Here is a 15637-nt window from a genome sequence, read left to right as displayed (position 1 = left end):
GGGTGAGTGCATCCCTTACGTAGGTCAGAAAGATTCCCAGCTCACACCTCTACCTGAGCTGCATTTGCCATTTCCAGACAACAGCAGGGAGAGGTGCTGGAATCGGTCCTGATTCGGGAAGAGAGAGAGCCCCGTTAATTGCTACTGGATTGCACGTCTTCTGAGGAGAGCAGCAGGTTGTGGTGTCTGAGTCAGAGCACCTGCTTGTACCTGGCGTTGCGACTTGAGCACTGCCAACTGCGAAGTCTAGCGTTGAGGGACTGTAAGGTCACCAGTGCCCATGGAACCTTATCCCAGCAAGCGGTGATGCCTTCAAGAGAGGAGGGATTAATAAATAACAGCCAGACTATATGATTAGTGAGGTAATGAATTTCACCACAATGGAAGTAATTGGAGCAGTGCTGACGTAAAGCCTGAACAGACCAGTAAAGGCAATGTTTGACCGCTGGCATCTGTGGTATCTCAATACATCCTCCCTCTATTGATTATTGGGAATTCTCACTGGTAGAGAGTTAGTACTCAGAGGAGTCAGGCAGGGTTTGTATTTGCACAAGTGCCTATACAAAATAACAAAGGGTTGAGCCCTTCAATGAAGCATCCGTCTCCTGCCTCCCAATCGGACACAACGAAGAAAGCCTCTGGGAGTTTTATTCGGGCTTTGGGAGTGGCAGCTGGATAACATAACAGTGTAGGCTTGGAGAGAATTGCTAAGGTTTACAGGCCAGAATGCCCACGTTTGACGCTTGATATTGGCTGGGAACCCATTGATCTCTGGGCTAGAGAAAGTTGAGGGGGGGGAAATGAGAAACTAACTCACCCGTGTCCTTTTTGCTTTACCTTCCCTCAGTCAGCTGGCACACGGATCATCCACTACCACCAGCAATGGGTGAAGGGCAGCCCTGCCTATCTCCTTCATATATTCTTTTCTCTCCGCAGATCGGTGAGATACTTTGCATTGACACCCAGTCCTATTCAACTGGACGCTGTTGTAATATTCCAAATGGCTCCTATTTTCATTGGCTGTCTTGTCTGTCAATTTGGATTGAGTGGGCCACCTCATTTTTATTCTCTACAGCTTCGTATCCCCCACGTTCCACATCACCATCGATTCTTTCCACACCTGGAGGATCTTTAATAACCATGGCGTGCACTCCTGTCTGAACATCATCTCAGATATGCGACTGTTGCTTTATTTTGTTAATGGGACCAAGTTGACTACTTTGACTTTAAGGATGCCACCACCAACAAGGGTAAGCTCACTGCGTGGCATGATGCTGAGCCAAACAGACTGCACTCTGTTGCTGCGCTGTGCTACATTAGCTGATCCAGGACAGCTTTGCATTTAACCAAAGTTCCCACACATTCAAAGGGCTTGATGGGTGTCCTTTCTGATGAGCTTCCTTCTACTTGTTGCCCCAGGAGTATTGCACCACCTTTAGTTTTACAGAATGTAACTATGTTCAGTATCCGCAGTCATCTGTTGACTCCGTCTGTGTGCGCAGTGGGCAAGAACCCAAATGGGCTTAATGGTTATGCCTCTCATGGTCGAATAGCTAGATGCCGCACCTCAGTGAGAACTGGTTCTTTCAGCGTAGTGAAGAAGACCAGGGAGATGAGGAGAGCTCCTCTCGTTACCACTTTGATGGTGGTCACGTTACACTATTCCATGCTGTTGTCCCTGAAGGTGTGAGAGGCCATAGCCCAATCAGGCTGGATGCAGCACAGCGTCTCATGCAAATTTCGGGGTGAGTGGTGGAAATTTGGGCTTTCTGTTGAGCTTCCTTGCTTCTGGGCTTCGCAACATTGCACCACCGTCCAGACCAGAATGGAATTACGACCACTATTCTCAGCCAACTATCACCTCAGCATCAGTCGTTTCTGAGGTGCTCGCTCATCCTACTGCTGTTGTTGGTAGAAAGGAGATTGTCAAATAGACGAAAGATGCGCTCCCACGTAACCATACCACGCAAACCATCAAGAGATTGTTTATTCATTGAATCTGGTATCGCATTGCATGTTGTTCTGGAATTGGCCGAACAAAGAAAAATAGTGCAGATGCTGGAAGGCTGGAATAAAGTCAGAAAATGATGGAAACACTCAGCAGGTTAGGCAGTGTCTGTGGAGTGGGAAACACGGTTAACATTTCCAGTCATTGACCTTTCATCACAACCTGCAGAGCTTTTCCATCATTTGCTGTTTATAAACCATTTGGGTCTGGAAATTTTAGGGATGCTAAAGACTATAAAATCTAGCTCACTTACTCCCATATCTTATGACGGGAGAGAGTCCCACATTTCCACTGTGCTTTCTATGAAAATAGGCTTCCTGTTTTCATCCAAGTGACTTGGATCCAAGACCATGTCCTAGTGTTGCTGCCCAACGTACATGACAGGGGCCAGAGAGCCCAGACCTATTCTGCTCACCTGAACAGACTTTGTGTTTAACCAAAAATAAAAATTAGATTGTGGGTGCCGTGCTGTAGCTGTATCTGTATTGAATCGAGAGTGGGTTCTCCTCAAAGTGCCTGTAGCTTTGTATTGTGACAAAGTCTGCTCTATTTTATATTGCCTGTGTACTGGGTGATAGAGGGTAGGAGGGAGAGTGTGAGAAGGAGTAACAACAACTTCTCAAGACTGGCAGACTTGATGATTTATGAGCCAAGCTTTAACTGTTGTATCTTGGCTCTTCGGTAAAGACAAGTCATATTCTGGAATCTTTTGCAATCAAACTTGTGCTGTTCTTCAGAAGTGAATCGAAGATGAGTCTGATCCAGGAGAGTGTGAAGAGATGGGAATGGCTGACCAATAGGCCAAGTATTCTGTGCCCACCTGCACCTTGCTGTGTAGACATTCACCAGTGTCAAGCCCTGCCTTAGCTGTTGGTGTACCCATTAATCTCCATGAAGTTGTAACCACAAGGTTTGTGTGTCTGTGTTGACTGTGTATGATATGGAAAAGTGAGAAAGTTTACGTATTTGATTTTTAATACTTTTGTGAGAAAATAATGTGAAGTTCTGATTGTATAAATAGAAACTTTGAAGAGAAAGCAACTTTTGCACTAACCCAATAATTGTATGTACATATATATGAACTGGTTCAAGGAGAAAGTATTTTCCAAGTGTTTTAATTAATTTGTCAAACAGAAAAGTAATAAAATGTTCATTCAACTGATGACAATTCTCCATTTTAAGGTGGATTTGCCTTTAGTTCAACTTTGGCCTGAGTTTGCCCTTTTTCTCCAGAGTCCAAACCAAGACCGGAAGGAAGCCGCCTTGTCGGAAGTTGGTACGCGTTGATATTGGACAGGAGCAAGATTGGCTCATTTGCATTGCAAGTTACGATAGGATAACGGTTCTGTTAGTAGACTGATATCAGAAACCTGGATTATTAATCCAGAGTCAAGAATTCAAATCCCACCAGAGCAGCTGGCTAATTCTAATTGAAATAATTAAAACCAGCCATGTCCCTGCTGTACTCGGTGAAGGAAACCCAGACCCACAGCACTGTGGTTGACTATTAACTCCCCTCTGCAGTGGCTTAGTGTGGTGGAGGGAGCTGGCAATCAGTGAATAAATGTAAATCTTTCCTGCAATTTTGTGAACTGATAATTAAAAAATGTGCTGTAGCTGAATAGCAATGTTTGTAGTCATGGAAAATGGTTACCTGAGGAACATTGTAATGCCACTAACTCCATGGGAATTAATGCCCCACTAGTGGATGAACAGATGAGGAAGAAGAAAGATCTTTCATCTTCCTGCAGTTTAATAGAAAGTTAATGTTGCTGCCTCCAAGTTCAAGGGACCCGAGTTTGATCCTGACTTCTGGTGCTGTCTGTGTGGAGCTTGCATGTTTTCCCTGTGACCATGTGGATTTCTCTTGGGTGCTCCAGATTCCTCCCACATCACAAACATGTGCTGGTTGGTAGGTTGATTGGCTGTAAGTTGCCCCTTGTGTAGGGGTTAGGCAGGAGAATTAGGGGGAGTTGATGGGCACATGAGACGCGTGTGAGTGGGGCTTTATTCACTGGAGCGTAGAAGAATGAGGGGTGATCTTATAGAGGTGTATAAAATCATGAGGGGCATAGATAGGGTGAATACACTCAGTCTATTCCCCTCCCCCTGCCCAAAAAGTTGGGGAATCAAGAACTAGAGGGCATAGATTTAGGGTGAGAGATTCAAGAGGAACCTGAGGGGCAACTTTTTCGCCCAGAGAGAGGTCATTATAGGGAATGAGCTAAGGCAGGTACATTAACGACATTCAGAAGATACTTGGACAGGTACATGGATAGGAAAGGCTTAGCGGGATATGGGCCAAACATGGGCAAATGGGTCTAGTATAGATGGGTTTCTTGGTTGGCATGGACCAGTTGGGCCGAAGGGCCTGTTTCCATGCTGTACAACTCCAGTCTAATAGATTACAGGGAAATAAGTGGGGGAATGGGGTTGATGGGAATGGTCAGAGAGCCAGTCAAGACCTTGAAGGACCCAATTTCTCCTACGTTGTAAGAAACATGAAAAATACATGGGTTAGGGAAAGGAAATAATCAGCCAAGGGTCCCACTGCCCTTTCTGAAAAAGGTACCTTTGTAAAGGGGCAGGGGGCTGTGTGTAATGGGTACACACCACGCCTGGGACACCCCTAGATGTATCCACCATTTTATTGGACACTGGGGCTAATTTCCTTCTCCTTTAGTGGCATGAGATAGCTTTCATCCTATTCATCCGATGGGGCAGCATTGCACTGAGGTTGTTAGAACATAAGAAAATAGGAGCAGGACTACTCAGCCCCTCAAGCCTGCCCTGCTGTTCAATATGATCATGGCTGATCGGCCCTAGGCCTCACTTGCTGTTCTATTACCAGTTCCACACAGCAGTCAGTTCTCTGATCTTTAAAAAATTTATCTATTTCATCTTTAAATAGTCCTAATGATCCAACCTCCACAATGTTCCAGGGTAGAGCAATGCAGATTCACCACTTTCTGTAAGAAGTTCCTACACAACTCAGTTTTAAGTGGCTGCCCACTAATCTTGAAATGATGTACCCTCGTTCGATGTTCTTCACTGGTGGAAACATCTTGACATCCACCCGGTCGTCCCCGGGTGACGAATACCCAACTTATGGACTGCCCTTGCGTATGAGTGAGCGTTTGGGAGACCGGTGGGATGGATTTCCCCAGCTACCACGGAACTGCAGGTACCTTCTGGCAGGTGGGAATGGGCATAGGCAACGTTTCCAAGTGCCTTCTCTTCCCCCTCCCCAAAGCCGCAACAATCGGGAGCTGGGTGGGACCGATCAGATCTGGGAGCGCTGAGCGGACTCACTCACTCACTGAGTCAGTGAGGCCGGCTGGCGGCCTCTCTCCCCGCGCCGCTATTTCTGTGACCCTCCCACACACTGTATTTGTTCACTTCCGTATTACAAACTGTTTGAGTTATGAACAAGTGCTGAGGAACAGAACCCTGTCATAACCTGGGGACTGCTTGTCCATGTTTCTGTAAGATCACCCTCAGTATTCTACACTCTGAAGAATATAGATCTAATTTCCCCAGCTGCTCACAATAAGACAACCCCCTCATGCCAGGAATTAGCCTGGTGAATCTCTTTTGGACTGCCTCTAATGTCAGTATATTCTTTCTTTGCTAAGGGAACCAGAACCGCACATTGTATTCCAGGTGGCGTTACCGTGCCCTGTACAAATGTAACAATGCTTCCCTATTTCTAAACTCCAGCCCTCTTGCAGTAAAGACCAATATGCTATTTGTCTTCCTGACCTGCCTAATAACCTTCTGTGATTTGTGCACAAGAGCACCAAGATCTCCCTATACTCTGCTCATCTATAATCTTCCACCATTTAGATAATAATGTTTTTTGATTCTTTTCAAAGTGCACAACCTCACCCTCTCCCATGTTAAACTTGGCCTAGATTTTTGTGAAGTCACTTGGAGTGGGAATGGTCTCCTTAAGACAAGCTGGGAAGAGTTGGGTAGACTAATTACAGTAAAACTGTACAAAAGTGATATGTTTCAACAGGGTAGAAATGTTTTAATACTTAAATACAACATACAGACAGAATGGATACCAATACCCCCACAATTCTACAGAAATCATTACTGAATATGTACTTCCATCTCTAGACAGAGGCTTATCATTTATTTAAGAAGTTCAGTTCTAATTGCAAACAGTAGTCGTGGATTTCCGACACATCTATTTCTGATTGCTGTCAACTGGAACCCTTTAAATATCACTGTGCATCGTCACACCGGTGGTACAACCCAGGTGTGAGAAACATGAGTAACTAAAGCACGTTTGACTTGCGTGGTCTTGTTTCTCTTGGAAGAAATAGCAAGGTGCTTGAAATAGCAAGGAAGCAGATTATTGGTCAAATTGCATTGCAATTCAGTCATTTAAAACCCGACTCCCATCCAAATGTAGGCACCTTCCAAATTCACAGATCCCTAGGCCTTAGGCATCCCAAAAACTGCCTACTAACCTTCTGCAAAACACCCATCCCTGTGGCAGATCTTGGAATGCTAGAATTTGTTTCTGGGTATCTGGGATGTGGGGGCTGATAGTTGAGAGAGAGGGGAGGGCGGTTCTCAGCCAAGGTATCAGCAGCATCACTCTCAATGCCTCTGTAAAATATCTGCAGTGCAAAGGGAGGATGAGCTCAGCTGTGACCCCATCATGGTTAAGTACCCACTAGTCACCAGCTCAGTCAGCATATGACGGGTGGCCCGAGAGTTGCTGGCGGCAGAAGACGCGAACCCAGCAGTCTCCCCTGGCTGACAAGTGAAGCCTGACTGTCTAGAGCTCAGTTCTTCAGTGAGGGCAGAACCTTGCGGAAGGTCAGGTTGACCCTGGGAGCCAGCACCTTCTTGCGGGCTGGCAGGCTGTGATACCAGTAGACGTTCGTTGGGAAGTTCATCATCAGCAAGCTGCCGTGACCCAGAAGCAGCTTCACTGGTTCCAGGCGACGCGATGGGCTCTTCCCCCGTGCATCTCGATGGCGGAAGATGAAGTCCCTGCAGGCGCCGAAGGAAACTGATGCGATGGGGCTGCGTGGCTCCAGTTCCTTCTCATCGTCCCGATGCTCCCCCATGTGGTCACTCCCATCTTTGTACCTGTTGAGTGGACAAGCAGAAGCATTACTAGCTTGCACTTGGCACTGCAGCCAGGTTATGAAGCATCCTTTCACAGTGGTCAAAATTGCAACACCTATTCCCCACCCCATTTAACCTTCCCTCGGTCTCCAGAGATAAGATATCTTTAATAGTTAAATGTACATCGAAACACACAGTGAAATGCACCTTTGTGTAGAATGTTCTAGGGGCAGTCCGCAAATGTTGCCACGCTTCCGGCACCAACATAGCATGCCCACAACTTCCTAATCTGTACATCTTTGGAATGTGGGAGGAAACCGGAGCACCTGGAGGAAACCCACGGGGAGAACGTACAAGATGCTCAGTGATTGGAGACCTCTGGCTTTTTAATTTATTAGCAGGTATTTATGTCACTGGCAAACCCAGCATTAATTGGAAAGCAAATTTTGGAAAAATAAAATAAAACAAAAATGAGAACACTTAGCAGGTCAGCCAGCATCCATCGACCTGAAATATTAACTCTTGTTTCCCTCTCCATAGATGCCACCAGCCCTGCCAAGTTCTTCCTGATTTTTTTGTTTTTATTCCAGCATTTACTGACCATCTGTTAATGCCCCCAACAGGAAGAGGAAGCCGAGTTAACCACGGGAATGTGTTCAAAATCACAAAGGCCAGACCGAGCAAGGATGGATGACAAATTTTCCTTCTGCAAAGTTAAATTCAAGGGATTTTAATTCACGTCTCCAGATCAATGGTCTCCAGATCCAGAATCGAGTGGCTTGCTAAGCCATTTCAATGGGCAACTTAGACACGTATGGAGCAACAATGGCAGATTACCATCCCTGAGGCACACTAGTCAGTCAGATGGGGTTTTACAACAATCCGGTGGCATTGTGGTCACTGTTACATGTGAAATAATAGCAGGAGTAAGTCACCTGGCCCCTCGTGTCCACTCCACCATCTAATAAGACCATAGTGTTGCAGGGATAAAAGATCAGCTTTCCTGCACTGACCCCATTTTACTCAGTTCCCTTCATGCCTAGAAATCTATCATTCCCTGTCCTGATCATAAAAACTGAGCCTTCGCTGCCCTCTTGTTAAAAAATGCCAAACATCCACTATCTTCTTCATGCCACATTAATATTTCTTGCTGTATAATACCGTGATTAGCTTGCGTTACACAGGCAAAGTACAAGCCACTAGTAACGTAGCCAATCGACCGTCAGAACACTGAAGCAGCTGGTGTAAACTCAAGGGGTTCAACGGCCTCTGTCTAAACCTTAACAATTCTATAATTCTAATTACATAATGTTTTGGCTTCAATTTTAGATAAGGAAATAGACAAAAGATCATCGCTTGCCCTATCCTGACCACAGAGCAACCAATTAATTGACTTTTATTAAAACAAAACCAACAGCAAGGAAACTCCTCTCTGACTTCTGATTGTAATCAAAGAAAGCTCCAACACACTGCAATGGGTCGAATCCCCTCATAATTATGTTCAATGAGCAATTTATACTCCTATAACTGGAACATGGCCTCTCAGGAACTGCCAAAGTGCCCTGTTAAAAATGATTCATGGTTCCTAATCCACCACACACATTTGATAAATGTGGGGTAAGGGGTCACTAAATCCCCAAGCTGAAAATGTAGTTCAAGGTTCAAGAGCACTGGTAACAAACTACAAGAGCCCCATGTCAATGACAGCCATAACTCTCACCCTGAGTCAGATGGTTGAGAGTTCAAATCCCACTCCAGAGAATTGAGGTCAGACTTCACTGCAGTACTAAGGAAGCCCCGTACTGTCAAAGGTGCCTTCTTTCAGACACAACTTAAACTGAGGCCCTGTTTCTCACTGATGGAGGTAAAAAAAAAAAAATCCCTTCACATTAATTTGAAAGCCAGGTGTCCTGAACAATCAGTTTCACCAAGATATCAAATAAATCTGGCCATTATACTACTGTTTTGGGAGCCAATTGTGCGTGAACTGATTACTCAGCTTCCTATGTTTCAGCAATGTCTATCTTTAAGAGTATGCTGTTGATTGCTATCATGCAGCCTACAGAAGCTATTTATATATGGATTTCCTTTTCATTCTTGTTCAGGTGTTCCCTCTCTGTCTCAAAACAGTCCACTCTATATAGGGTCAGCATCAGGAACTCTGCAGGAGAACTAGGCATGGATCAGCATTCTGACCTTTTGCCACATGGCAAACCAGGATCTCTACACAATGACGGGTAACCAGCAATTCATGGATTCCTCATCTTGTCCCTCACCTCCTGCCTCATCGCTTTCAAATCCTCTCCTCACCTGTTGACCAGCACAAAGTTGAACTTGTGTCCAGTCACCTGCGTCACTCTCTCCCTTATCTTCTCCAGCACAGGAGTCCAAGGCTTCGGGGACAGGGTCACCCCTGAATATCTGTAGGTCAACCCAGGGTCGCCGTAGGTCACCTGTTTGCGCGGGATATTGTGCCATTTCCCAAACACCTGAACCTTGGTCAGATCACCTCAAAACAAAAAGACATAAAATTCAGAAAAACAATCGATGTAAAGACACCACCGCCTCAGGCCAACATCTCAAGAACGGCAAGTCTGACAGGTGTGCACCACCTTGACAGGTCTACACCACCTTGACAGGTCTACAAGGTGGATGTTCCATGTACTACTGAGGGAGTGCTGCACTGTCAGGGAGCAGAGTTTTGGGTGGGGTATTAAATCAATTCCTGTCTGTTCTGGCATAAAACATCCTGCGGAACCATTTTGAAGAAAAGCAGAGGTATTAACTCTGAATACCCTGAACACATCTCTCTCTCAATCCACTGAAAAAGTCTGGTCATTGCTGTTTGTGGGAGCTTACTATGCACAAATTGGCCAATACCTTCCTGCATTAGACAGTGATTGCAGAGCACAAAGTACTTTGATGCTGATGTCATGAAAGGTGATGATTTATGTGTGAGGCTTTTTTTTATTAAACCACTCTCTCCAGAAAACATTTTCAATTACCTTATAATTTTTTTTTTAAAACTTACTTATTATCATACACACTCCGTCTATACTTCCTGCTGCCTTGGGAGAACAGCCAACATAATCATGGACCCCTCCCACCCCAGTCCCCTCTCCCATCAGGCAGAAGATACACAAGCCAGAGAGTCCGCACCACCAGACTCAAGGACAGCTTCTATCGCGTTGTTATTAGGCTCTTAAACGGACCTCTCATACACTAAAAGATGAACTCTTGATCTCCCAATCTACCTTGTCATGGCCCTTGCACTTTATTTGTCTACCTGCACTGCACCTTCTCTGTAGCTACAACACTACATTCCGCATTCTGTTTTCACTACCTTTATGTAATTATGTATGGATGGCACACAAAACTAAAACTTTTCACTGTATCTCAGTACATGCAATAATAACCAAACCAAACAAAGAGGCCATTCAGCCCATCAGGTCTATATCAGCTCCCAGCAGAACATTCTCATCAGTCCTGTTCCTCCTCTCCCTATTTCCCCGCAGCCCTTGTGCTCTCTCAATGCCCGTAAACTCCTCTTCAGCACTGTTGCCACTTGCCCACACGAAGTGACAACATAGGGTAACCGATTAATCTACCAACACATCTTTTGGGATGAGGGAAGAAACCAAAGCACCTGGTGGAAACCCACGCAGTCACAGGGAGAACTTGCAAACTCCACACAGACAGCAGTCACAGTCACGATCGACCCGTGGTGCTGTGAGTTTGCAGCGTTAACTGGTGCACTGCTGCGCCAGCCTTAAAGAATTTAGTTTATAAACTGATTTTAGATTCTGTAGCTACAATGGTGGGATTTGAGCTCAAATTACTGGATTGTTAGTCTAGGCCTCTGGTCCGGTAATTTTACTGTTACACCACACCTGTACTCTTTGGTTCAATAGGCTTCTCCAATAAATAATTCCACAATATTATTTATTATAACTGGTGTTAAAAGAAACCCTCTGCCTTAGGCTCAGCTTCCCAACATTTAACATGTCCTTGGAGCTCTCTAACTCTGCAAGGATTACTTTGACAGACCCTCACAATTCTCTTACTAATGCCGAAAATTTCAGTTTGATCAGCTCCAAGTTTCTTTCAACGGAGAGATACATCTGCTTAGCTTTTCTGCAGAAGTTTCAGCAACTTGTATGGAGTCTGCTCGGATATTCAGGCTTTGCGTAATTTGCAGGAGGTTGCTGGGAGGGGATTCGTTTAAAAATCTTCAGAGATTAGCAGTGGAAAAGCCCTGGAATAATTCAAGAAACAACTGCGTGCTACAATGGAATTTTTCTGGAAGGAGAATCATTGATGGATTAAATGGTGTTCTTTATTTATCAAGTGTCCCGCAATGACAGATGAAAGGTCATCCACTCTGTTTTTCTCTCTCTCCACAGAAGCTGCCTGATTCGCTGAGTATTTCTAATACTTTCTGTTTTTAGCAAGAATAAAAAAAATTCAGTCAATGCTAATTTTTTTTGGTCCAATTGGTACCTCTTGGAACAACAACACTTCACCCCAATACCTTCCCCTCATCACCTTGACCTCACAGTCTACCTCGTTATGGCCTTGCATCTTGTTGTCTGCCTGCACTGCACTTTCTCTGTAACCGTAACACTTTATTCTGCGTTCTGTTATTGTTTTATCTTGTACTACTTCAATGCACTGTTGTAATGAAATGATCTGTATGGGCAGTATGGAAGACAGGGTTTTCCACTGTATTTTGGTACATGTGACAGTAATAAACTAATTTACCATCCCGGAAGGTATATAGAATGAGTGCACCTTTAAGCACAGAGTGTACCATGTGGTGTGCCTTCCAGTGTACCAGCCACTACTGTTAGACAGGAGTTTTAGTTATTCGCCTTGGTAAGCAGCAGGACCAAAGGGCCTACATCTCTATCCCCACCACTACCAAATGAGTGAGCCAGGTTGTTGCTCATCTCAGAGGTGAGATTTCTATTGACATAGAACTGCGAATTGTGTGAACTTCCCATTCCTTTAATCTGTACCTGAAAAATATTCCAGCGTTCTCTCCAATTCCAAGAGTATGTCATCAGCCTCGGATTTGGTGAACAGTTTGGTGTAGTCACAGTTCAGTCCCTCAGCTCGGATTTGCTTCCAGGAAAGGGCAACGTCACTCACCGATTCCTGCTGGGCCACAAGGGGTGCTGGAGATCCGTCACCTCCTCCTGTCTTGTTTCTTTTCAGTCTCTTCCTGGGACTCTCTGCTTCGCCACTGCTCACACCCACCAGGTCCTCATCCTTCTGCTCACACAGGTCTGACCTGCAACTTTTAGGATTCTTTGACTTGTTCACCACCACAAACTTGTCCATTGTTCCTACTGTTACAGACAATACATTGTGCAGCTTCCACTGAGGTGAAGTTTTCAGCAGCAGTCTAGTTAGAAAACAGAATATAGACTTTCATCAGCTGTGGATGGTCTATATCAGTGACACTCCAATAATCCAGTACCCTCCGGACATTGCTACTGCCAAACTAGCAGATTTTCTGGACTATTGGATGTTCCTCCTATTAAAAGCAAACACACTTTTATTTCAGTAAAATAATACATTTTCCAACGAGTTTAAAGAGAGCAGGAAATATATAGCAAAAGACAAACTGCTGGAGGAACTCAGCAGGTCAGGCAGCATCTGTGGAGGGAAACGGACAGTCGATGCTTCGGGTCGAGACCCTTCATCTTCTCGACTTGAAACTTGGACTCTCCGTTCCCCTCCGCAGCTGCTGCCTGACCCGCTGAGTTCCTCCAGCTGTTTGTCTTTTGCTCCAAATTCCAGCATCTGCAGTCTCGAGTCTCCTGGAAATACACAAGTACAGCAGACCCCAGCTCCAGCCTCAAACCTACCCACATTCCTGACTTCTGGTGTTCCGAGACCGGTCCTGGTTCCAGCCACACACACCTAGCCCAGAGTCCACACCCTGGACCCCCGACTCACATTCAGGACTAAGGAGTGAGCCAAATGCCAGACCGCCTGGGTTGCCAGATCTGGGTTTTTGCTGTATTTCCCCAAAGCTGGCACCTAAAGGCATCGTGAGTACCGCGGTCCCTCAACCTTGCACTGTCTACTCTCAGCAAGTCAATCATAGAAATCAAGAGGAGTGGGCCATTCAGCCCTTCACCCCATCACTTGATACAATCATGGCTGATCATCCACATTAGAACACAGAACAGTATAGCACAGGAACAGGCCCTTCAGCCCACTGTGTCTGCACCGACACCAATCTAAACTAATCCCATCTGCGTGCACGTGATCCGTATGCCCCTATTCCCTGCCTGTTCATGGGTCTGTTGAAATGCCTCCTAAACATTGCTACTGTATCTGTTTCTACCACATCCCCGGCACCTACCACTCTCGGCGTAAAAAACAATCCCCCGCAAATCTCCTTTATACCTCCCCCCCCCCTCACCTTAAACCCATGCCCTCTGATATTTGACATCTCCACCTGGGAAAAAAACTTTGACTTTCTACCCAATCTATGACTCTTATCAACTTCTCCAGGACCCTACTTCTGCTTTCTCCTCACCTCCCTTGTGCTCTTCAGCCATTAGTATTCTATCTAACTCCTCGAATACCTTTCATGATTTGGCCTCCACTACTTTCTGTGATAATGTCAAGGCTTCACCACTCTACTGGTGAAGAAATTTCTCCCCACCTCAGTCCCAAAATCCTTCCCCTGTTCTGCACTTCCCCATTATCAGGAACATCCTTCCCCCACCTCTAGTTTGGCAGTCCCATCAGCACTCTGTTTAATTGAGCCCCCACCCCCCACACACCCCCCCTCCACACCTCCCCCCACACACACACACCCTCCACACCCCCCCCACACACACACACCCCCTCCCACACACACACACCCCCTCCACACACACACACACACACACCCCCTCCACACCCCCCCCCACACACACACCCCCTCCACACCCCCCCCACACACACACCCCCTCCACACCCCCCCACACACACACCCCCTCCACACCCCCCCACACACACACACCCCCTCCACACCCCCCCCACACACACACACCCCCTCCACACCCCCCCCCACACACACACACCCCCTCCACACCCCCCCCACACACACACACCCCCTCCACACCCCCCCACACACACACACCCCCTCCACACCCCCCCACACACACACACCCCCTCCACACCCCCCCACACACACACACACCCTCCACACCCCCCACACACACACACACCCCCTCCACACCCCCCACACACACACACACCCCCTCCACACCCCCCCCACACACACACACCCCCTCCACACCCCCCACACACATACCCCCTCCACACCCCCCACACACACACACCTTCACACACACCCCCACACACACACCCTCCACACCCCCCCACACACACCCTCCACACCCCCCCACACACACACACCTTCACACACACACCCCCCCTCCACACCCCCCCACACACACACACCTTCACACACACACCCCCCCCTCCACACACACACACCTTCACACACCCCCACACACACACACCCTCCACACACCCCCACACACACACCCCCTCCACACACCCCCCCTCCACACACCCTCCCACACACATCCCCCCTCCCACACACACACCCCCTCCCACACACACACCCACCCACGTTGTTTTAAGCTCTGTCGAATATAAGCCATTCAAACCAGTCAATACTATTCAACTTTGGGACCCATCCCAGTCCACACACTGTACGATAGGGACCACAGGGCAGAACTAAACACAATGTCTGATGTAGGGTTTCACCCCGAAACATCGGCAATTCCGTTCCTCCCACCGATGCTGCTCGACCCGCTGAGTTCCTCCAGCAGATTGCTTGTTCTAACAAAATGCACGACAGATCAAGCGTTACCTCCAGTCACACTTTTCCCCCCGCATGTGGATTTCGATTGCATTGCAGAATTGAAATGACAACTTGGAGAACAAGCTTACGAAATTATTGCTTACCGTGCTGTGCTGCAACTCCTCCTCTCAGCTGTTCCCCAGACAGAACTTCCTTCCCACCACCTCTCACACTGTGCCTTCTTCCTGCTCCGAGGTCAGCAAACCACGTGCCCAACATCAGCCAATCAATCCCTAGTTTTAACCCCATAAATGCCTAAATCAAAAGGGATCTGTATGAATAAATGTAATAATTTGGGGGAGAAAACATCGTGAAATATAAATCCAACATTTCACTCACAGACCTTTAATATTGTGAAAATTGCAGCAGCTGCGTACAACAAGATTAGCCTTTTGCTTAATTGTGAATGTAGTTTTTTTTTGCTGACTTTCTTTGAATATCCACGCCAATAGATTTAGGATTCCCGGCAGATTTAAATAAAGGCTAGAAGTAAAAATACGAGAGCTCGAAAATACTCCATTAATATTAGCTTTTATTTTGTTTGCTTCTGGACATTGTTAAATGTTACCATTCGAGAAGCTAAGCAACTATTCCCTGTGAAACCTACAAGAGTAACAATATTGATCCTGTTGTCTTGTAATAATTAGATTGTTACTAGTTAT

General features: G+C 46.3%; 2 protein-coding genes across 3 annotated transcripts in view; one reads left to right on the top strand and one right to left on the bottom strand.

The window, feature by feature from the left end:
- The window catches only part of LOC127579587 (ubiquitin carboxyl-terminal hydrolase 30-like), a 31113-nt gene extending 27631 nt beyond the window's left edge, over positions 1-3482 (top strand). Inside the window, exon 14 of the mRNA XM_052032477.1 lies at positions 1076-3482. Coding sequence (XP_051888437.1) covers positions 1076-1161 — 86 coding nt within the window. The 3' untranslated portion in view covers positions 1162-3482. The remainder of the gene's footprint in view (positions 1-1075) is intronic.
- Positions 3483-6022: 2540 nt separating this feature from the next.
- On the bottom strand, positions 6023-15199 carry alkbh2 (alkB homolog 2, alpha-ketoglutarate dependent dioxygenase). Of its 2 annotated transcripts, none has more exons than XM_052032282.1 (4): positions 15080-15199; positions 12118-12506; positions 9410-9608; positions 6023-7120 (listed from the first exon to the last, which is right to left on the bottom strand). In XM_052032282.1, exons 2-4 carry the CDS (start codon positions 12440-12442, stop codon positions 6811-6813), a joined length of 834 nt encoding a protein of 277 aa, XP_051888242.1. In that variant the 5' UTR covers positions 12443-12506; positions 15080-15199; the 3' UTR covers positions 6023-6810. The 2 variants fall into 2 exon arrangements, with proteins under 2 accessions (XP_051888242.1, XP_051888241.1); XM_052032281.1 differs by lacking the exon at positions 15080-15199 and adding an exon at positions 14985-15052.
- Between the last annotated feature and the right edge of the window lie 438 nt (positions 15200-15637).

Source organism: Pristis pectinata, chromosome 17, assembly GCF_009764475.1.
Source record: "Pristis pectinata isolate sPriPec2 chromosome 17, sPriPec2.1.pri, whole genome shotgun sequence".
Classification (NCBI taxonomy): domain Eukaryota; kingdom Metazoa; phylum Chordata; class Chondrichthyes; order Rhinopristiformes; family Pristidae; genus Pristis; species Pristis pectinata.
The sequence above is the reverse complement of the archived record's forward strand: the minus strand, read 5'-3'. Positions and strand labels throughout refer to the sequence as shown.

Excerpts from the sequence above, each read along its gene's own strand:
- alkbh2 (XM_052032281.1), bottom strand. The coding sequence starts at position 15,010 with ATGCGGGGGGAAAAGTGTGACTGGAG. Across the intron at positions 9,609-12,117 it reads AACGCTGGAATATTTTTCAG|GTGATCTGACCAAGGTTCAG; the intron begins GTACAGATTAAA and ends TTTTGTTTTGAG. Across the intron at positions 7,121-9,409 it reads AACTTTGTGCTGGTCAACAG|GTACAAAGATGGGAGTGACC; the intron begins GTGAGGAGAGGA and ends TCCACTCAACAG.